Source organism: Pollicipes pollicipes, unplaced genomic scaffold, assembly GCF_011947565.3.
Source record: "Pollicipes pollicipes isolate AB1234 unplaced genomic scaffold, Ppol_2.1 Scaffold_6052;HRSCAF=7182_pilon_pilon_pilon, whole genome shotgun sequence".
Lineage (NCBI taxonomy): Eukaryota > Metazoa > Arthropoda > Thecostraca > Pollicipedomorpha > Pollicipedidae > Pollicipes > Pollicipes pollicipes.
In genome coordinates, this window is record NW_023596805.1 from 8,152,572 (window position 1) to 8,174,686 (window position 22,115).

A 22,115-nucleotide genomic window follows, 5' to 3' on the forward strand; every position below is an offset into this window, starting at 1 on the left:
GATGTCTGAAGCGGTGAATGAATTTGCAAATGCCGAGTCGACGGCCAGAGGGGCAGGCAAAGGCCACAGGTGTCCCTCACAGCAACGGAGCCCATTGTCGGACAGGTAGCGCGGCGGGCGGGCATGACTATGCTTATCCGGCTCTGGCCCCTTGAGGCGCGCCGTCTCTGCGCTGATTGTTGAGCACCTGCGGCGTTGAAGAGGGTTCTTCTGCGCGTGTCATCGTGAAATGCACTCTGGGCTGGGGCGCGTCGGATGGCGATGAGGGAAAAGAAGCCGTACACCGAGAGTTTGAGTCTCTTTCGATTTAAACCGTTTTCGATTGGCGGTGCGTCGATCGGCTTCCCTTGGCACGATGCGGGCTTGTTATCATTTGCCGCAAGCGACGACGGCGGCGGGACGGTCCGTTTACATTGGTGCGCTGTTTACGCCCCTGGCCGTTGTGATCCTCACCCATTTGCTGCTCTCTGTACATAGATCGCATTATGGGGAAAAATATCAGGGGCGGTATCTTGAACTACCGATGTGTTTAACGTTGAGTACTGGACGGCTCGCAAAGGATGGAAAAGGGGCTGAAGATGTAATAAAGTTGTAGTTGTGGGAAGCTGAAAATGCAAAGAGTAAGAAATATGGCTGCACTGCATTGTTTAGATGCATGTTGCAGCCGTTTATTTGCCACTATTTGTTTCTATGAAGCACAAGCAGAGCAAAACATTTATAAGATAGTTTGTTTTCAGGACATTTCATTTTGAGGTCTGCCCTGACAGGGCATTGTGATAACGTGTAAGGAATGTGTTCAGCGGAGATGATCACGGAGTGGATCATGCTAGAATGGTGGTGAATAAATATAAAAAGTACCAAAAAAGCACCGACCCAAAAATAGTATTCAAGTGGTGAAAAAGTGAAAAGTACGTCGGTATTTTACGCGATGAAAACATGCGTCGCTTAACAGCCGTGGGCGGTATTTTTGTACAGAAAATCTATGTCCCGCTGCCGCCTTCCTCTCCAGCCGGAGTTGTTTTTCCGGACGGCAACGACGTCCGCGCGGCGGCAGCCCGGGCCGCGCGGCCGGCGGCGTCGCTGGCATTCCTGGGCTGCTCTCCGGGGCAATAACGGTCATGTGACCGTCCCGATCGGACGCCGGCAGAAATGGCGCGAGATGAGGCCGGCGCGGATGGCGGGAAATTGGCCGATTACGCGCCATTCCTCCTCCTCCCCCCCCCCCCCCCCCCCCCCCCCCCCCCCCGCTGGAGCCGCCGCCAGGAGCGGGGGCTGGCGTCATTGTGGCTCATTATTTTTTTTTATTTTACGGGGTATGATGGGACTCTTTCTTCTCGGTTGTGGACTGTTCTCCGTACTGTTCTGTGGACTGTTCTCCGTGTCGTTCTACTGTGCACCGTTGTGTGGGTTCACAGCATTGGTTGTGTTGGTTCAACGATGGTTTGGTGTAAGTGGGGTTATTGGTCTGAACCGATAACCGATTAGTTTTATTGGCTGTCTATGCATTGGTATTACCAACATTCGATGGAACAGCGTTGTGATCAGAATGCGAGATGAGCAGCGGTTCTTGTTACGACATGCCCCTAATGCCACAGTTTCTTACGGCCCATGCTATGCTTCTGTTTCTTAAAATAAGCAATGTGACATAACGCCTCTGTTGTGTGGGAAAACTACTCTCGTAGATTTTATGTTTGGATAGATGGCTGCAGTTTTATCAACGCTACTCCGACTTTCCGGTAAAAGTTTATATTTGCACGCGGCGCAAATTATTTGATTTTTAAACTGTCAGTACAGACGATGTAGGGGGTGCCGATTGTGCAGTGGTAACGCGTTTGCGTTAACCACTGCGCATCTGGGAAACTAGAGGCACAGGGTTTGATTCCCCGCCGTTCCTTCCAGGGTAAGAGGCAGGCGACGCCGCATGGCCTCAGCAGCTGAGCGTGTCGTAAAGCCCTGACGATAATGGATGACGTATTCCTCGCTGGGAATGCTCTACCGTAATTTGCCCCACCCATTTGCCCTGATGACTCATCGCCTACCCGGAAGTGGTGCCTTCTGCCCCCCCCCTCCCCCCCCCTCCCCTCCTCGAGCTTGCAACAAACACTTCAGCGTAGTGCTGACCAAGATGCTGACGGCGCTGATCGCGGTCTGGAAAGTAATGCTGATGTTGACGACTTGTCCGCCTGCGCTGCTTTCTCGTTGTGCAGCTGAGTGGTTTGCCTCTGGTCACTTGGTTTCTCGAGAACCGTATAAGGATTTAATTTGTGCTACGTTAGCTTGGTCGGTATGAATATGCTCTTTGCTAATGATGAAAAACAAAGGACGGTACTTAAATTCGTTAAGTATGTTATACTTGGCAACAGCAAGAAGACCGTGAGTTGCTGTTTTTCGACCTTATGAGTTGGTTCCTGTACTGATAGCCGTAGACTTCCAATATTCGAGGAGGCTACGCAATGCCATCGAGTAGACATTAGATGCATTTTAAAAATTTGTGGGCGATTGGGTGGAGCGAATGGTGCCAGTAACAATGTGGAATATAATGTGAGGGGAATTGACGTTGACTCGGGAGCGATAGATGACATTCTTGATTCCCGGCACGAAACACAATTAACAAGTGCGTTCGTCATTTTAGAGAAGCGGTGCGACCAGAATACAAGAACGGCAGCATGCTCATGTGGTACCACTTTCTGTAATATCTCACTTAAGCGGATGAACATCCCCCTTCCGACAGACGCTGGCCTAACCGACCTCGTCGCCTGTCCGTTCCAGAAGGCGACCAATGTCACCTACCAGACGGGCCATGTCTCGCGCAACCACCGAGGTCAGGTCATGGGCGAGCGCGGAGAGTTCCGCGGCTGCACCATCTGGCTGACCGGTGAGTTGGGAGGGGGGGGGGGGGTGTAGGTTGCCGAGAGGTGTGGTTGATTGCCTCAGTAGCCGAAGCTCTGGGGCTCGATGCCCGTCGAAGACAAAATTCCTTGTGCCGGTTTTTCTCAGAGTATGGCGACGTTACTGCTTTAAGCCCAACCGGAGGGGCACAAGTCTGTCGTGTTGAGTTGGTAGCGCAGCTGGTTTCTGGGTTTTCTCCTTCAGCGGCTATGTGGAAGAGCGTTGGGATCTTGAGTGTTGATATTTCCATATATATATATATATATATATATATATATATATATATATATATGTACATATACGTATAGTACATAGGCGGGTCGCAAAGCTGAGCGACAGATCGTTTCGCACACAGCGGCGAGGATGTGGGTGCGAGAGCTGCCGTCAGATATCGAGAAATGCCTCCCCACCACGCGTGAGGGATTACAGCAACAACGTCCTGGGCCGTGTACTGTGCCCGAGCTGTGTAAAGCGCTGCACAACAACCCAACCGGAGGGGCACAAGTCTGTCGTGTTGAGTGGGTAGCGCAGCTGGTTTCTGGGTTTTCTCCTTCAGCGGCTATGTGTAAGAGCGTTGGAACCTTGAGTGTTGATTATCTCCGTCAGTTTACACGGCATGTTGGTGTGGATGACTGGTTATTTGTTTCGGCTCCGATGGGGGGGGGGGGGGTTCGAACCCGGTAAAGTCATGTACATTTGAGCGCTAACATGACCCCTGCAGTTGCCTCCAATCCATGAAGGGGTGTAAGCTGAGTACTGTCTGTGTGATTCCCGTTTTTGTGACCCTTGACTGTCCTGGACCCCCTCTGTGCTAGGTCTGTTTGCGAGACCTCTGACAAGACCTATGACCCGAAACCCTTTGTGTCAGGCCTGTTTCCGTGACCCCTGACTGACCCGTACGCCCTCTGTGTGGGGCCTGTTTGTGAGACTACTGACTGACCGGAACCCCCTCTGTGTTACACCTGTTTGTGAGACCTCTGACTGACCTGAACCCCCTTTGTTTCGGACCTGTTTGTGTGCTTCTGGTTGATCTGAACCTTGCCGTGCCAGGCCTGTTTGCGTGACTTCTGACTGACCCGAACCCCTCTGTATCAGGTATGTTCGTGTGACTCTTAACTGACCCTAACCCCCTCTGTGTCAGGCATGTTCGTATGACCTCTGACTGACCCGAACCCCTCTCGTGTCAGACCTGTTTGTGTGACCCTTGACTGACGCGAACCCCATCTGTGTCGGACCTGTTTGTGTGGGCCCTGACCCGCTATGTCAGGCCTGTTTGCGTGACCCCTGACTGCCCTGAACCCCTCCGTATCAGACCTGTTTGTGTGACCCCTGACCGACTTAAGCTCCCTGCACGTCAGGCCTGTTTGTGTGACCCCGGTCTGACCCGAGTGCCCTCTTTATCAGGGCTGTCGGGGGCCGGAAAGACAACCATCTCGTTCGCGCTGGAGGCGTTCCTGGTGTCGCACGGCATCCCAGCCTACGGTCTCGACGGAGACAACATTCGGCATGGACTCAACAAGAACCTGGGCTTCTCCGCCGAGGACAGGTGATGCAGCGTGGCGGCCATTTTGTGCCACGGCGGCCATTTTATTTGTGGCGCCCATTTTATGCCGCGGCGGCCATTTTGAGCGGATGAGCTCCGCCGGGCCGCGTTCCCCATCGGCAAAGTACCTACCTGGGTGACATGGGGTGACGTCACAAGTGCCTACGTCATACGCCAGCTACTATACTCCAAGCCGTAGGAGCTGTTGTGACGCACCGGCCTATGGCGTCATGGGTTGCGACTTGTGGACGGCGTTTGGCAACGGGGAGCGCGGCTCTGGTGTCCGTTGAGCAGTCCTTTTCTTTGGAAGGTGACGATGGGCACAGCACTTGTGTACGCATGTGCGCTCCAGGTGAAGCTCAGCGCGGTCTCGCTGCGAAGATAGCGACACATTCCGCCGGTGTTCGCATGAATCGCTCCCCAGGTGCTAGGTTTGTCTTTGCCCGTGTCGGCATGGGTACCGTGCGACGACACGGGGACATGACGTACATTTCGTCCACACGCACACGTGGCCACATGGCGTGTGTCGCGTCTGTGCGCGCGCATACGTGTGACGCCCGTCTGGTTCAGGATGGCAGGCCCCGACCTTACGCTAGTGACCCGGCAATGATGTGGCATGCCTTTTTGGCTGAATGTCACCGCTCTGCGCGGAGAACGCAGAGAAGGTCAGCTCGCAGCTGGTGAAAGAGGGGCAGGAAATCTTAGGCTGGCTTCGTTGCCATTGTACGGCGCGGAATCAGTCTCGTCTTGCCTGCGGTCGTCGTCAGTAAATTATGCATTCTACCGGAGGTGGCAAAGTGGCAGGGCACAGCTAAGGGGAGGCCTTGAAAGAGCTCCGTTCCCTCCCCATCCCCCTTTATGGAAATCCTGTCCGCGCCTCCGCCAGTTGTGGCTATGTGTTGGCCGCACCACTGAGTGATATTCAGTGGTGGCCGTGTCAGTGCGTGTGCGACACGCGGCACATGCTCATGATCCGATCCCGGACCCAAAGCACGCGGAAGTGTCTGATTCTGACGTTAAGGAATCGGTCTGACGCCAGGATGTATTTCCCTGTCCAGTTGGGGGGGGGGGGGGGGGGGCTCCATCGCTTTCAAAAGCAAGCTAGCATTCGTGGGCAAACCCAAAAGAAACCTTTGGGCGTATCCCGGGCCTAGACTCAGCCACCTCACCCTGTTTAGCCCCGGCCATGGTCGGCCGCGCGTCACGGCTCTTCAGCGGCTAGCCCACCGGCCATCTGTAGAGCGCGCGCTCCGACCCGCCTGCCACACCCGCCCAGGTGCGCCGGCGCGCTGTCTGTGACGCCCTGCAGGCGGCGACCGAGCCGTTCAGGAGCAGGGCTCGCGGTCGGAGGGGTCCGGTCTCGGTAACCCAGGCCGCCGACAGGAAACCTGTCTGCCCCGGTTTTTTTTTGTTGTTGTTGATGGGGCGGCAACGCCGGCTGCGAATGTCGGCGAATAACTCAGCGGGGTGTAGTGGCTGGGGCTCGGGGCTGGCAAGGATGCGGTGGCCGGGTTGGAGGGTGGGGAGGGGACCTCCGACGCCGGCATGTGGTGTTTCTGCCACCTGGCGACCGCCGCCCCTGCATAATGTATCTCGGCCCCGCGCGGACACGGCGCTGGCGGCGTCCCCCCCCCCCCCGCCCCTGCAACCTTCGCCCAGCCGCGCTCCTAGCCCCGATACCTGCCGACCTTGTGACCCCGCCTCCCCTCCCCCTGTACCGCTGTCCTCCTCCCACGCACCCTCAGTTGACCACCGCCGCGGTGAAGGGGTACCGAGCAGTTCTGACAGCTGGCGAGGGGCGCTCTGTCCGCGGTTTAGTTCTCAGACGCGGAGAAGCCCGCCGGGCTGGGCCGGGCCGGATCTTGGAAGGCCTCGGGCCTCGAGGCCGGGCCGGGTTTTGGAAGGGCCTGGGGCCTGGAGGCCAGGCCGGGCCTCATCAGAAGAGCGGTTTTCTGGAACAGGTCGACTCACGGCGGGGGTTTGAACCCCGCCACCGGGGTCACGGAGGGTCCTCTGCCGGTCGGCGAGCTGGTTCCGGCGGCCGCAAAGCACACGGAAAAGCCTGCGAAGCACAGTTGGGCGGTGCTGTGTGGCAGGGTGACAGTGGCTTCGTCAGCTTCGCTTGATGTTTCCACGTGTTAAGCATTAAAGAAGTGAGTGATAACCCGTTCTGGTGGCTTTGCTGCTCCAGGTTTTCTCAAGCGTCCGTTATTCTAATTGTGTTTTCTGGCGTGCACAGGGTGGTTTCCATTTCCGGCAAACAGTTTGCGAAGGCCAACGACAGTGATAAAACATAATTTTAAATGGATGTGAAAGGATTTGAGCATGACGTTATGCGTTATGGAATTAGCAATGCCTCGTTCATGGCACGCTGCCGGAAGTGTGTTATGGCTTTGTGGCTCTGCTGTATGTAACGGCGGTATGTCGCCATGCAACGTACCGCCGTTGTATCGCCCGCCAGGAATGTTAGTGATGTTTGTTAGCCAGCCTCGTCTGGATAGCGGTCGCGGGCTCTCCTCGCGCTCCACCAGATCCTTCCGCACCTATTTCTCGTCCTAAGCAGCTGCATGCTTTCGGAACTTACCGTGCTTGTTCGAAGGTAAGCCGCACTGACCTTTCAGTGAGCCTCTAGCTTTGCTAGCGGGGCAGATCAAATCCGCCAGCCTCAGATTTGAGACCCGCTTGCGGCCCCCAAACTCGGACCTCAGTAATGCCGCGCCGGTCCTCAGCACTTGCACGATACGGCGGGAGCGGATATCGGGGTCAGGGCCACGCTCGCGCTACGCCGGCCCGGCTCGGCCGCGGTCGAATGACCCCCCCACCGATACGCTATGACTTTTGACCGATTGCTGATAAGCTCGCGAACTTTGGCCGGACAGGCGTGCGGTAGGTTTTATGTGATGCCTGCTTCACCATCTCGGCCCCACTCCTTTCACACGCCTACTCATCCATTCACTGCAGTTAGTCACAGTGCAGTGGAATGCAGCGGAGTGGAGTGCTTCTATGAGGTCGTGAACTCATAGGGGGAGGTGTCCCTTGCTATATATATATATATATATATATATATATATATATATATATATATATATATATATATATTTATATATATGTGTGTGTGTGTGTTCTGTTCTGTTCTATATAATGTTCTTTATATATATATATATATATATATATATATATATATAATATATATATATATATATATATGTATATATATGGTGTGTGTGTGTGTTCTGTTCTGTTCTGTATAATGTTCTTTATATATATATATATATATATATATATATAATATATACTATATATATATGGATATCATTCAGGTATATGATTTTCAAAGATAAAATGTATAACTACTACATAAAATTTCAAGACATTAAAATTGATGCAAAAACAGTCACTAAAACCATTTTCAAGTGGTCCAGACAGCCTCGAGGCTCTGCTCTGCGTCAGGTTGTGGCGGCTATCGTGAGGCTACAGACAGCCGGGAGTCCTGTGGCGGCCGTCAGCTGGTGACAGACAGCCTGGAGTCTGTGGCGACCGTCAGCTGGTGACAGACAGCCGGGAGTCTGTGGCGGCCGTTCAGCTGGTGAAAGACAGCCTGGAGTCTGTGGCGGCCGTCAGCTGATGACAGACAGCCGGGAGTCTGTGGGCGACCGTCAGCTGGTGACAGACAGCCGGGAGTCTGTGGCGGCCGTCAGCTGGTGACAGACAGCCTGGAGTCCTGTGGCGGCCGTCAGCTGATGACAGACCAGCCTGGAGTCCTGTGGCGGCCGTCAGCTGGTGACAGACAGTCGGTGAGTCTGTGGCGGCCGTCAGCTGGTGACAGACAGTCGGGAGTCTGTGGCGGCCGTCAGCTGGTGACAGACAGTCTGGAGTCTGTGGCGGCCGTCAGCTGTGGACAGACAGTCTGGAGTCTGTGGCGACCGTCAGCTGATGACAGACAGCCTGGAGTCTGTGGCGACCGTCAGCTGATGACAGACAGCCTGGAGTCTGTGGCGACCGTCAGCTGATGACAAGACAGCCTGGAGTCTGTGGCGACCGTCAGCTGATGAACAGACAGCCTGGAGTCCTGTGGCGGCCGTCAGCTGGTGACAGACAGTCTGGAGTCTGTGGCGGCCGTCAGCTGGTGACAGACAGTCTGGAGTCTGTGGCGGCCGTCAGCTGGTGACAGACAGCCTGGAGTCTGTGGCGACCGTCGGCTGATGACAGACAGCCTGGAGTCTGTGGCGAACCGTCAGCTGGTGACAGACAGTCGGGAGTCTGTGACGGCCGTCAGCTTGCTGACAGACAGCCTGGAGTCTGTGGCGGCCGTCAGCTAGTGATAGACAGCCTGGAGTCTGTGGCGACCGTCAGCTGGTGACAGACGGCCTGGAGTCTGTGGCGGGCCGTCAGCTGATGACAGACAGCCTGGAGTCTGTGGCGGCCGTCAGCTGATGACAGACGGCCTGGAGTCTGTGGCGGGCCGTCAGCTGATGACAGACAGTCGGGAGTCTGTGGCGGCCGTCAGCTGGTGACAGACAGCCTGGAGTCTGTGGCGACCGTCAGCTGGTGACAGACAGCCGGGGGTCTGTGGCGGCCGTCAGCTGGTGACAGACAGCCTGGAGTCTGTGCCGACCGTCAGCTGATGACAGACAGCCTGGAGTCTGTGGCGGCCGTCAGCTGGTGACAGACAGCCTGGAGTCTGTGGCGACCGTCAGCTGGTGACAGACAGCCTGGAGTCTGTGGCGACCGTCAGCTGGTGACAGACAGCCTGGAGTCTGTGGCGACCGTCAGCTGGTGCCAGACAGCCTGGAGTCTGTGGGCGGGCCGTCAGCTGGGTGACAGACAGCCTGGAGTCTGTGGCGACCGTCAGCTGATGACAGACAGCCTGGAGTCTGTGGCGGGCCGTCAGCTGGTGACAGCGGCCGGGTGTGTCGGCCGGTCAGCTGGTGACGGCGGGCCGGGTGTGTCGGCCGTCAGCTGGTGACAGCGGCCGGGCGTGTCGGCCGTCAGCTGGTGACAGACAGTCGGGAGTCTGTGGCGGCCGTCAGCTGATGACAAGACAGTCGGGAGTCTGTGGCGGCCGTCAGCTGGTGACAGCGGCCGGGTGTGTCGGCCAGCGCTGCCGCCAGTAGTCACGACGCCGAGCCGGTTCGGTTCCTGTCTCGTGCCGCACGCCCACCATTGCGTTCAACCGCAGCACCACAACCGGTGTTCTAGTCGCTGGCGTCACTCAGCGGCGTGCAGGGCGGCATTGGTCACAACCCCTGACGCCGACATTGTGTAGCGCGTCCGCTGTGGCGTCGCGTGGGAAGGTGTGTCTGCCGAGTCACCCTTGTTTCGTCAAGTTTGCCCCTCTGCCGCCCTTCTCTCCTGCCCCCTCCTCCCCCCCCCCGTCTTGCTCTTTTGTCTCAGGCCTCCCCTTCTCTCCCTTTTCTCTCAGGCCTCCCCTCTTTCCCTTTGCTCTCTGGCCGATCCTTCTCTCCCTCCCTCACTCCCTCACCACTCCTCCCACGTCTCTCAGCCTCACTCCCCGTCCGTTAACCCTCCCCATCCCTCATGTTTCACTCCGCTCCACTCTCCCTCCCCTTAACCCCTTCCCATCCCTCTCCATCAGCCGGAACCCATGCGACTGTTAACTGCTGATTGTGACTGTTGAGTGCTTGCGGACTGTTGATTGCCCTACATACGGTGCGCGCGAGCGCGCGTCTCCCGCGCCGTAAACACCGGCCGGACGTGTTCGCCGGCCGTGGGAGAGGCTCACGCTGATTATTGACCGCTCCCACGCCGCTGGTGTTATTGCTTCCGAGTCCAGCCATACGCCTATTGCTGACTCCAATGGCTTAATATGATATTGGGTTTATGTAAACGTATGCGGAGGATATTGCATAGAAATGAAGGGATGACATAATTGCTATCTTTTAGCGTTAAAAATGCAGCATTTCAGAAAGTTTTTCTCGTTGGTGCTTTTCGACACACTCATCTGGTAAGGCTATATAGCCTCAGCCCGCGTCTCACCCTGGCAAAGAGGATGGGCACCGTGAGGAAGCTAGCCCCGTACCTCTTGCTTCCCAGAAGACCACCCCCTACACCGTCGGTGCCTATGCTATTGTGCGCGCGAATGTAAGCGTTTTTTTCTCGCTGAGGTGCCTTAGAGGACACATGTCACGTTTAGGAAGGCTGACGAGCAAAATCGGGCTCAAAACTCATGGTTGTCCTGCATTTGCATGTTTGCCCGGAGAGCATGGCTCATTATACCACCCGTGGAGTTTGGGCTCTGTGGCCACGGCCGTAACATTGAGTTACCGCACCGTGTTTGAGTCGCGACACCACCTGGTGGACGCTTCGCAAACTACTACCGGACGCGGCCGCCCGGAGCTGGACACCCGCCAGCTCCGATGGGTTGGTTAGCTCGCTTCGTGGCTTGCGTCGTCGTGAGGGGATGGTGACCGCATTGAATCGAGTGCGTCTAAGCCTCCTGTTCTTTATGTTCGGCGCGCTCTCAGACTCGGCCGTTCGTTAATGGATGAGCTTTTAATCGATTTACACATTTATTAATAGGTTTGATATCAGTAACAAATATGTATGTGTGTTGCAATATAATAACTCAGCGTCGGATAACCTGTACCAAAGCCGAATGAGTAGCAATAGTAGTAATGGGATTTTGAGCGCGCGGTAACTGCGATGACTGAATAAGCGCGCAGCTAGTGGCGCGAAATTGGCCGCTATTCTGTCGTCAGGGGGCGGCGGCCCGATGTTGACCTCAGCTGGTGCTTGGGACCGCCATCATCGGCAGATGGGGCACGGCCGCTCGTTCAGCCACTGGCAAATTGGTCCGACTGGAATTCATATTGGCGGGGTGGCTGGGCGTGATGGCGCCGTCGTGGAATCGCCGGGCGTTGATGAGAGCAGCTATGCTCGGGGGGATGGAAGCTGCGTGCTCCGTGGCGCGTGCACGTTGGCTGCTGACGCGTGGTTCTGGTGCGCGCCTCGCTGCTCGACGGCTCGTTTAAACGGTCGGTAATGGAACGACCAGTCGCTGTTGATATTTTCGGCGTCACTGAGATGCGAACGAGCGTTTGCAGTCGTCAGATTACCGACGGCTTCGGAGGCTAAGCCGTCCATACATGATGCTCCCATATCCATAGCCAGGCATGCGTCCATGTCGATATGCGTGCACCACTTCGCCTTTCCCATTACGTCCGCCCTCCGCGCCGCCGCCGCCGCCGCCGCCGGTCGTCTCAGAACCCTTTCGTGGCGAGGTAGTTGCAGAGGTTGATGACGCAGTCGGCGCACTGCCGGCTGGTGACGGGGTCCTCGTAGAGGGCGACGACGACGACCCGTTCCGTGCGGCGCACGTACAGGCCCACCGTGCTGCGCTTGCAGCTGAAGAAGCGGTCGGGCTCGCCGTTCAGGTAGATGTACCGCGTGCCTGCGTGGTGCGGCCGCGGCGGTCAGTAGCGGGTCGGTGGTGATAGGCTGGTCCTGTCCCTGATCACAGCCTCTGTACTTCCTGAGACCTAAACCCCTCTAGTTTCCGAGCTGCTCGCCCGCGAAGTCGGGGAAGTGATTTCAAGGGCACCCAAGCGTACATGACGCCGTGATAACGTTATTCAATTCCTGTCATTCCATTAGTCACGCGGCAATCAACGCCAAGAAACACATAATCGCCGAGTCGGGTATATCTGGCGTTTGTGGGCACGATCTCCATATATAACAGCCGTCAAAAGACTCTCAACCAATATTATGCAAGATACGATAACCTAGTCAAGCCATGGCGTATTGTGGACTGTATTTGCTACACTGAGAAACTGAATTGTCTAGGGCAGTCCTTTTTACTTAAAAGTGTGCCAATAGTTATAAGTGAGCTTATTTCGTCACGGCTGATGCTTGCTTCAAAATCTGGAACATTCCCTTTAAACCACAGCACGTATCTGAAGCCCCTCCCCCTCCCCCTCCCCCTCCCCTCCCCCTCCCCCTCCCCTCCCCCTCCCCCTCCCCCTCCCCTCCCCCTCCCGCTGCCGGGCTCGGACCGAGCTGTGGCCTGTACCTGCTACTCGGATGCCGTCCTCGGCCAGCGACTGTCCGCCGTCCTTCAGGGACTCGATGACACGCAGCACTTCCTCCGGCTTCGGCTGCGGCAGCGTCGGCGACTGCGTCAGGCAGCGGCGGGTGTGGGGAGAACGTGTCGGTGGGGGATAGAGAGAAGAGAGCGGGAAGGAGGGCGATGGAGGGGAAGAGAAAGAGGGATAGGATGGTGGAGGGGGAGTGGCAGGGGATTTTGCAAAGAAGAGGAAGTGGGAGAAGGATAGGGCGGATAATGGGAGGGGAGAAGAGGTTGATGGAGGGGAGAAGAGAGCAAAAGCGGTGAAGGAGAGGGTGAAGAAGGAGAAGGAGACGACGAAAGAGGAGGAGAAGGAGAGGGTGGAGGAGGGGGGGGAGGGAGAACGAGAGGAGGGAAGAGTGGCTTGAGAAACGCAAGGGAGGTGGTGGTCAGCAGGCCCAAGGAAAGGCTGGCTGGGTGGGCTGCGGTGTCGAAGTGGGAGGCGAGAGAGTACGGGGCATGGCCGAAAGCACGAAAGCTGTACGTCCGTCTTACGGCCTTGCTGGGCGCCTGGTTTCAGAGGATCCAGGCTGGCTAAAATGCTGCCAGAATGCATGCGATTTATTGAATGGCACGGAAATTGATATGCTTACATTAACATCATTTTGCCACGAAAAAATTGAGATGGGATTACGCCATACGCATTCTGTGCGTTTGTGATCAAATTGCGTCTGTCGAAGATTTACGTGTGTTGCTGAAATAGGTTGGATTGTAAAGCATGAACGATGATGCACGCACTTACGCACAGCACGGGCGGCGAGCATAGTGATTCCATCACATTGTCACCTCCAGTGCGTAGCTTTAACCACATGTGCTCTCGCCTTCGTCAACCTCTCGGCCTGATACCTAAATTCATCATTCTCTCATCCCCTAGCTGTGTCACTCTTTCAAAATGACTCCGTCTTTTCTTTGCTCGACTCTGAGCACAGATGGTGTCATCACACTCACCTCAAATCCGCGACTCTGAGCCCAGACGACTCCGTCGTCTCCGGCGATCAAGGCGTCCCGCACTGACCCTGTGGCGATCAGCTGTTTGTTGACGTAATCCAGCCACGACATAGTTTCAAGAAACGCGCCGACCGCTCGGTCACGTGCCTGGCATGAAGAAGCGCCAGGTAGTGGCAGGCCTCTGGAGGAAGCCTATATATAAGCCTATATATAAGCCTATATGGCGTTGGCGATGGCTGAGGCTCTGTTTCTTGTTTCTTTCTGTTGTGATGGAATGGTTATTGCTTACGTGCTTAGCTGATCAGCAGGATATCTTTGAACAGAGTGGAGCAAGCGAAGAACACGCAATGTGAACGCTTGTGTTTAATGCAGGGGTAATGCCCGGAAATTATCAAACGTAATGTATTTTGTTTATGGCACGTAATCCGCGTGATGTTATGACAACTTGACCTCCATTATATCAGTCGGTTTGACCGCTTTAACCTCGGTCATGCACACCGCGCATTTCAGTGGTAACGTCCTTTTTGCCTGCTGTCATGCGTGTTGGACGAGATTGTCTGTGTCGCAGAACCGTTGGATTATTGACTGGACATTTTGCATTTTACTTGTTGTAGTGCCAGCTCTTGGTCGTTGTAGGCCGAACACTGAATCAGATCGGCTTCTTTTATTTTCCTGTCCTTCCAACACACCCTTCGTACCGTTCGCACCACTCCCAAGAAAACGCGACTTAATTCTGTGGACACTTCGCTCCTATCCTAGCAACGTCAAACCCAACGCTCCACCGCTCGCTTCGCTCCTTTCCACTAGTAGTTCTTGCTCTTGAGGAAGTCGGAGAACTTCTCCACCACGGCTGCGCACTCGCCGTGCTGCACGGGGTCCGCGTACAGCGCCACCACGACCGTCTTCGACGTCATGGAGGCGTGCAGACCCACCTTGGCCTTCTTGGCGCGGATGCACTTGTTGGCCACGCCCGACAGGAATATGTACTTGGTGCCTGATGGGGGAGAGGGGGGAGTTACAGCGGAGGTGTTCGAACAAACGGGTGTTAAGAGGTGAAAAAGTCTGCATCAAATTTATCCCCCGCCCACTTTTTTGGAAACTTAACGCATATTGCGTCTATTGTGGTGACATCTGTATGTTAACTTTAAAGTGGACTTGGCAATCGCCCTTTCTTTCGGCAGTCCCACCACGCTTCACTTGACCGCGGGGCGGAGTGATGATGAACTTAAGTGGTGAATCGTCGAGGTGAGCCGTTGAAGATAAAGCGGCGGTATGAAGTGGGAGATGCGGCGATCGTAGGTCAAGTGGAGTCTGCGTCAAACGCAAGTCATGTTAAGAATTGGTAAAAGTCTGCATCAAATGCAAGCCATGTTAAGAAGTAATAGAAGTCTGCGTCAAGTGCAAGTGATGCTAAGAAGTAGTAAAAGTCTGCGTAAAATTTAAGGCAGTTTTAGGGCAAAATGGGGATCCTTTTCCACGTAATCTAGGCAATCTGCCGTTAAATCACCCACGGCACGCCCTTCACCGTGACTGCGAGGCCCACCAAGAGTCCACACGAACTACTCACATCTAAGGCGTTTCCGACCGCCGCAAGCGTATGCACCTAGCAGGCGTACGCACGCCGGGCTTCCTTCACCTGAAAAGTGTACTCCTCCCGCGGTGAGGCCCCCGCCGCCGTCTTTGATGCCCTTGATGATGGGGAGCAGCTCCTGTTTGGTGGCCTGAAACGTCAGCACACGCCTGGGGTCACGGCAGGTCGTGGTGCTGAGATGCCTCTCGTTCGCCAACGCGGAACTCGAAACGACGGTCCGGCCCTTGGCCTGGAGTAAGCAGTGATCTTTTGTGACGGGCGTTAAAGGCGCGTAGTCGGCAGCGATTTGAAAATCCTTTTTTAAGGAGACGCGACGCACGTCGCTACGTCACTTTTTGAACCGCCATCTTCATTTAGCTCTATGAACCGACTGCATTGGCTATAATAGTGCTCAGGGGCCATGGCGCAACCAGGATTCGAACCTGGGCTCCCACACGGGAGTCCGGCGCGCCAACCACTCAGCCATTACGCCCCCTAAGCTGAAAGTCGCGCGCTTCGCGTGAAAGTGCGCTTCGCGTGAAATTTCACGTTCTCTTTGAAGTGCGAGAAGTTACGTTTGCCGGGGCGAAAAGCTGTGCCGCCATTGTACCGATCATATTTATGCGCTACTGGTCGTTTGGTCATTAGTAACTTGTGACTGGCTCGTTGAGAACCGTGAGAAATCCCAACGCCAGCATTCCACACGCGAAGTTCGCATATTACTCAACGAACAGACCCGTGGTATGTCACGTCCAACGTTCACCGTGGGGTACGTCGGAAGTCCTGCCCAGATTGCTTCAAGTCGCCCACGGATCGCGCAGTACATCCCCTTTTCTGGCCGTGCGATTTGAAAGCCGTGGCCTGCCTCGCTCTTTGCGGCCACGCGGCGCCCGCTCAGGCCGGCCACGCGGCAGAATCGGGGCTGCAACGTCCGCCGGCTTGGTATTCGCCGGAAGTCCACGGCGCGTTCCGCTGCGGTTTGCTGTCGCCGTCAGCTGTCGCGCGGGCCCACTGTTTGCGCGTGGGATGTGGGGCGAACGGATCACATTTGCCGCGAGGCGGCGCCCGGCGAAAACAGCCGGGCGGACCTGTGTCCGGCTCCGCCGCGGCGGGATCGATGCCGTCTCGAAGTCGCAACACGTGGGGCCGGCGCCGACGCCGACTCTGACTCTGACTGACTCCGACTCCAACTCCGACTCCCACTCTGACTCCCACTCCGATGGTGATTCTGACTCCGACTCCGACTCTCACTCCGACTCCCACTCTGACTCCGACTCTGACCCCGACTCCGACTCTCACTCCGACTCCCACTCTGACTCCGACTCCGAAGAGCAGGCAGCGGCGTTGGAGCGCCGGCCTCCCGCCACTCACAACGCGTGCCGTATCGCAGGCGGCGTTACACAACCCATTACGGTACGAGTGCCGCGGCGAGGCCGTCTTAGATAGTCGCTACCTGTGGCGCTGTCGGCAGGGGGTGATAACAGCAGCGGGGGGAGCGTGGTTCATGCAGATTCACACACTCTCTCGCTCCTCGCTCTACGCCTCTCGCTCTCGCTCTCGCTCTCGCTCTCGCTCTCGCTCTCGCTCTCGCTCTCGCTCTCGCTCTCGCTCCTCGCGCTCGACTCTCTCTCGCTCTCGCTCTCGCTCTCGCTCTCGCTCTCGCTCTCGCTCTCGCCTCCGCTCTCAGCCTCTGCGCTCTCGCTCTCGCTCGTCGCTCTCTCTCTCTCTTCTCTCTCTCTCTCTCTCTCTCTCTCTCTCTCATCCTCTCTCTCTCCTCTCTCTCTCTCTCTCTCTCTCTCTCTCTCTCTCTCTCTCGTCTCTTCCTCCCTCTCTCTCTCTACTCTCTTCATCCGCTCGCTCTCGCTCTCTCAATCTCACTGTGAGATCTGCATTCTAGCCTGATACAGCGCTTCTCACTTCATGCAGTATTAAGGTTCAGCAGAGCGCCAGCGACGACTGGTTCCACCTCTGGCGGCGGCCTCACTAACCTTGAGGTTCTTGCTCTGGGCCCAGATGGCGCCATCGACGCCGGCGATCAGTGCGTCCCGCACCATGTTGGTGGAGATAAGCTGCTTGCTGATGTAGTCCTGCCAGGACATGGCGGAGCCACTGCCGTCTTTCCTTCGGATTTCCCTCGTTAGGTGACCGCCGTTGGCGGCGGTTTCTCACGTTTCTCACGTTTCTCGTTTCTCTTCTCGCGTTTCTGACGCGGCAGGCTCCGAGACTGGCTGCCTCGCTGCTGTCTCTCGAGGCGGGGACACACTGCCCCAGAGCCGGAGAATTCCACGGTCGTGAGGCCGAAGGAGGGGCGTTTCTGGCGACAGGTCTCTCACAGGTCACGACCTGTGAGACGGCTGCGCCGTCCCGACCTCCACTCTGCCTCCCGGCGTCCGCTCGGTCTCTGAGAGACGCGGCGGCGCGCAATCTCACGTGAAGACGACTGCGGCGTCTCGTGGCCGTGCCCGTCTCTCCGCAGAGCTGGGTCGACCTCACAGGAACGGCCGGGGTGTCTGGGCGCGGTAGAGGACCAGGCGCGGTGCGGTGGACCTCCTGGCGCGATCGAGAAGCGCTAGGCCGTGCGGCACTGCGTACCCTACTTACGAACTTTCGACGCGCCGCTGTGGCTGCTGGAATCAAGGCCGTGTAACCAGGTCTGGGATTGTTTTGTCAGGGAGTTTTTTGTTGGCTGATTTTGCTGCGCGTGGTAACGTTCGTGGGATTCCTCCGTTGATTGATTTTCACGGCGTTCTGTTTTCAGTGCGCGCCTCGGTCAATAGGTTCTCCTTAGTCCTCGACATGTTGCGCGCTGTACGCCTTGCACTCTAGCGGCATACTGCGCTAAGCTTTGTGAGTTAGCGCACTATGCTGCCAAAGTGACCAAGCTCCTCCGCCCCCAGTCCTCTTCCCACGTCCAGCTTGACGTGGGAAGATCTGCTGGACCCTGTCTACCATCACTGGACTCTGACTACGTGGTGGTGACAGTGGCGGTAGACAACGTTGTGGTGGTGGACACCATGTGGTGGTTTCCCGTGGGGCGATAATCGGAATGGTGCCTGGCAGGCAACCCCAGTCAGCTCAGCCACCCCGCCTCTTCCATCACCGGAAGACTTCGCGCCTAGCGGCCGTTGTCGCTCTGATTGTCGACGAAGCCGATCTCCAAACGGGACGTGTCGCCCGTGTTTCTGGGTCGAAGAGGATGTGACATAACCTGGTGTTCGTGTTCTGTTGCAGGGAAGAGAACATCCGCCGCGTAGCCGAGGTGGCCAAGCTGTTCGCAGATAGCGGGGTGGTGGCCCTCTGCAGCTTCGTCTCGCCGTACGCCAAGGTCAGTCTCCTCAGCGATATGACGCGAAGTTCACGTCCTGATTCGTCTCCTTGCTGTGACGAGGGTGGTCCCTTCACTTTCGTTTTCAGCTATCAACATCAGCCCCTCGGGCAAACCCCATCCGTTACTGTATCGTCACTGCACAGGTGTTTCCACCACAAATGTTTCTTCACTTTCGTCACCGCGACTGTGGCGTTGTTGACAATGTTAGCTTGTGGCTACTTCGTCTCCCCTTTCCGAAGACCGCTTTCTTCAACTTCGGGCATTCAGTTCCGTTTTCCGTGCCGCCCAGACTGCTTTTTTCAGCCTCGTCGTGCTTGACGCCCTTATTTTGTCCTTGCAGATCCGTTGGGTGTTTGAGCTGCGAAATGTCGCGTGTGTGTAGTTGCTATTTATGCACGGAACAATGTACGTTAAACATTTAATTAGTTATCCACGGAACGAGGAGCCGATGACAAATGTTGTGTTGGCACATCATTGCGCTTGCCTCATGCTCTCAACGATTAAGTTTTATGTGAAGTGCTTGACGCTGCATTACGAGAAGGCGACGTGACGTTTCTTCTGACGTCACAAACAGCCAGTGACGTATGCTTTTCAAGGTGACGTGGTATGTTTGTGTGACGTCACATGACCTGACGGGGCGCATGCGTGTGTGACCGGACGTCTGGAAAGTGACGTATGCGCCGCATCACAACACTTCGAGATGGCGCGTGTGACATGGATGCACCGATGACCTGTCCACCTGTGACGTCACAGGACCGCGACGTGGCGCGGAAGCTGCACGCCGACTCGAATCTGCCGTTCTACGAGTGTTTCGTCGACACGCCGCTGGCAGTGTGCGAGACGAGGGACGTCAAGGGCCTCTACAACAAGGCGCGCCAGGGGCTGATCAAAGGTGCGCCGTCGGTGTGTCTACTGGCCCATTACACTGACCTGTTATACTGTGTCTACTGACCTGCTACACTGCGCCTGCTGACCTGTTACACTGCGTCCGCTGACCTGTTCCGCTGTGTCTACTGACCTGCTCCGCTGTGTCTACCGACCTGTTCCGCTGCGTCTACTGACCTGCTCCGTTGTGTCTACTGGCCTGTTACACTGCGCCTACCGACCCCTTCCGCTGTGTCTACTCGCCTGTTCCGCTGTGTCTACCGACCTGTTCTGCTGTTTCTACTGACCTGTCTCGCTGTTTCTACCGGTCTGTTCCGCTGTGTCCACTGACCTGTTCCGCTGTGTCTACTGACCTGTTCCGTTGCGTCTACTGACCTGTTTCGCTGTTCCCACCGGTCTGTTCCGCTGTGTCTACTGACCTGCTCTGCTGCGTCTACCGACCTGTGTTGGTTTGTCGGCAGGTTTCACCGGAATTGATGCGCCCTACGAACGCCCTTCGAAGCCCGATATTACCCTGTACACGGACAAGTGCAGCGTCCAGGACTGCGTGGACCAGATGGTGGAACTGCTGACCTCGCATGTAAGAGCCGATCCTACCTGCTTACATCGCATACAAGAGCGAGACCCGGTTCCTGTTGTTGACATTGCGTAACAGCGGTGATTGACACGCGTGGAGTCTTAGAGTTACGGGCTGAGAGATACGTCAACGCCATTGCAATGGTCGGTGAACACACGTAAACCCGCGTTCTCATCTTACACCTGAACCTGCTCACTGGTGCTCACCAAACGTGACTGCCTGGCACTAGTACTCCCATAATGCGCATAAGTCGCCCGCCACCATTTTCCACAGACGGAAAACCGCTCTTCGGATACGTTGATCCTGTGCTGGTTCTCACCTTACACTGATATGGGTGCAGGCTCGTGCCGGTTCTCACCTTACACTGATATGGGCTAAAATCGTGCCGGTTCTCACCTCACACTGATATGGGTGTGGCCTCGTGCCGGTTCCCACTTTACACTGATATGGGTGTAACTTCTTGCTGATTCTCACCTTACACTGATATGGCTGTAACATCTTGCCGGTCCTCACCTTACACTGATAAGGGCGTTACTTCTTGTCGATTCTCACCTTACACTGATATGGCTGCAACCTCTTGTCGATTGTTACCTTACACTGATATGGCTGTAACCTCTTGCCGATTCTTACACTGATATGGCTGTAACCTCTTGCCGATTCTTACACTGATCTGGCTGTAACCTCTTTTACACTGATGTGGCTGTAACCTCTTGCCGGTTCTCGCCTTACATTGATATGGGTGTAGGGTGTAACCTCTTGCCGATTCTCACCGTACACTGATGTGGTTGTAGCATCTTGCCGATTCTCACCGTACACTGATATGGAAGTAACCTCGTGCTGATTCTCACCTTACGCTGATTTGGGTGTATCCTCGTGCTGATTCTTACCTTACTCTGATGTGGGTGTAACCTCGTGCTGATTCTCACTTTGCACTGATAAGAGTGACAGCACTTTGACTCACGTGCTGTCGATGGTGCTGGTATTGTGGTTAAAGCGTCTGCGTTGACCAGTGCGCGCCTAGGAAATCAGAGCTACTGTGTTCGATTTCCCGCGGTGCCCGCGGTTCCTGGCCGTGTGTGACGCAGCGATGCCATATAGTCTCAGCAGCTGAGACACTCAAGGCGATGTCACTCTCCTCACGTGAGGTTTCGCATCGACTGAGGCTAAGCTTGCGTTGAGAAAGCGCTGTCAATATCTGTTGTTTGACTCACGCGTCGGACAGTCAAACTGGGTTGCCCTTCAGGTTATTATATAAGTATTATTTATTGTTATTATAAGTATATTATTACGTATTACGCATGCCCACGATGGCGAAGAGTGTGTCGTGGTTGCTCTATTAACGGTGGACGACTATACCCAGTTTGGTTGGTGGTCGTTCGTGCTCATTTTTCGTTCGCCGTCGTCTCGATAACCCTGGGGCTCTCTTTTTAGGTATCGCTCTTCACATAAACTATGATAGCTGGGCTCTCTAAATACAAATGCAGCTGCTAAGGTCATTAGCATTGTCACAGCATGGCGGAAACCCGCACGACGAAAGTTTCCCGAGGCCGGAATCGAACCCAGACCTCCCTCTAGAACCGGCTGCCCAAACCGCCGGGCCACGCGCCCCCCACCCGGTCCGGCCGCCAGCGTGCCCGGGGTTACCATACCCTTCCGTCGCGCCCTCCGGCGGTCACGTGGCCGTTCCCGCGCGGGCAGAGGTCGGTCGAGGTCAGCGGGGGTCAGGCAGGTCGCCCCGCTGCGGACGATCAGACGGACCGGCTCCACCTGAAAGAACGCACTCAGCGCGGCGGAGCGTGACACCATGCAACCGGGCGCGGCCGCGCCCGACGCCGACTCGGTGTCAGCTGACACCGCGTGTCATCGGGAGCCTCGTGACCCTCCCTCGCGGTCGTGGTCGTCACCGGGCGCCCACCGCCGGCAGGGTATCGTGCCGCGCTCGGCGAGCCAGGCGATCGGCGAACTCTTCGTGCCGGCGGAGGAGCTGGCGGCGGCACGCGAGGAGGCGGCCGCCCTGCCCGCCGTCGACATCTCCACAGTGGACCTGCAGTGGGTAGGTGGAGCGGTGGAGTGTGGAGAGGTGGAGCGGTGGAGTGTGGAGAGGTGGAGTGTCGGTGGGTGAAGCAATGGAAGGTGGATCGTTGCAGCGGTGGGACGTGGAACTGTGGAATGGCGGAGTGTGGATCGATGGGAGGGATGTGGAGCGTTGGAGCACTGGAACGTGGAGCGGTGGAACAGTGGGATGTGGATTGGTGGAGGTGCCGTCTCCAGTTGAGTCGTGCTCCTCGCCCA

At 56.2% G+C, this 22,115-nt stretch overlaps 3 protein-coding genes across 4 annotated transcripts in view; 1 reads left to right on the forward strand and 2 right to left on the reverse strand.

The window, feature by feature from the left end:
- Positions 1–22,115, forward strand: part of LOC119104506 (bifunctional 3'-phosphoadenosine 5'-phosphosulfate synthase) — a gene marked incomplete at its 3' end in the record, with an annotated part of 47,557 nt that overhangs the window by 19,450 nt on the left and 5,992 nt on the right. For both annotated transcript variants that reach the window (XM_037228221.1, XM_037228220.1), the window contains 6 exon segments: positions 2,770–2,875; positions 4,294–4,435; positions 18,265–18,358; positions 19,115–19,253; positions 19,708–19,826; positions 21,748–21,876. In XM_037228221.1, coding sequence (XP_037084116.1) covers positions 2,770–2,875; positions 4,294–4,435; positions 18,265–18,358; positions 19,115–19,253; positions 19,708–19,826; positions 21,748–21,876 — 729 coding nt within the window.
- On the reverse strand, positions 10,967–13,650 carry LOC119104508 (profilin-like). Its single transcript, XM_037228223.1, has 3 exons — positions 13,464–13,650; positions 12,462–12,546; positions 10,967–11,843 (listed from the first exon to the last, which is right to left on the reverse strand). The coding sequence occupies exons 1-3, from the start codon at positions 13,572–13,574 to the stop codon at positions 11,653–11,655; spliced, it is 387 nt and encodes a 128-aa protein (XP_037084118.1). The 5' UTR covers positions 13,575–13,650; the 3' UTR covers positions 10,967–11,652.
- On the reverse strand, positions 14,109–17,666 carry LOC119104507 (profilin). The gene is made up of 3 exons (XM_037228222.1): positions 17,022–17,666; positions 15,100–15,184; positions 14,109–14,457 (listed from the first exon to the last, which is right to left on the reverse strand). Exons 1-3 carry the CDS (start codon positions 17,130–17,132, stop codon positions 14,267–14,269), a joined length of 387 nt encoding a protein of 128 aa, XP_037084117.1. The 5' UTR covers positions 17,133–17,666; the 3' UTR covers positions 14,109–14,266.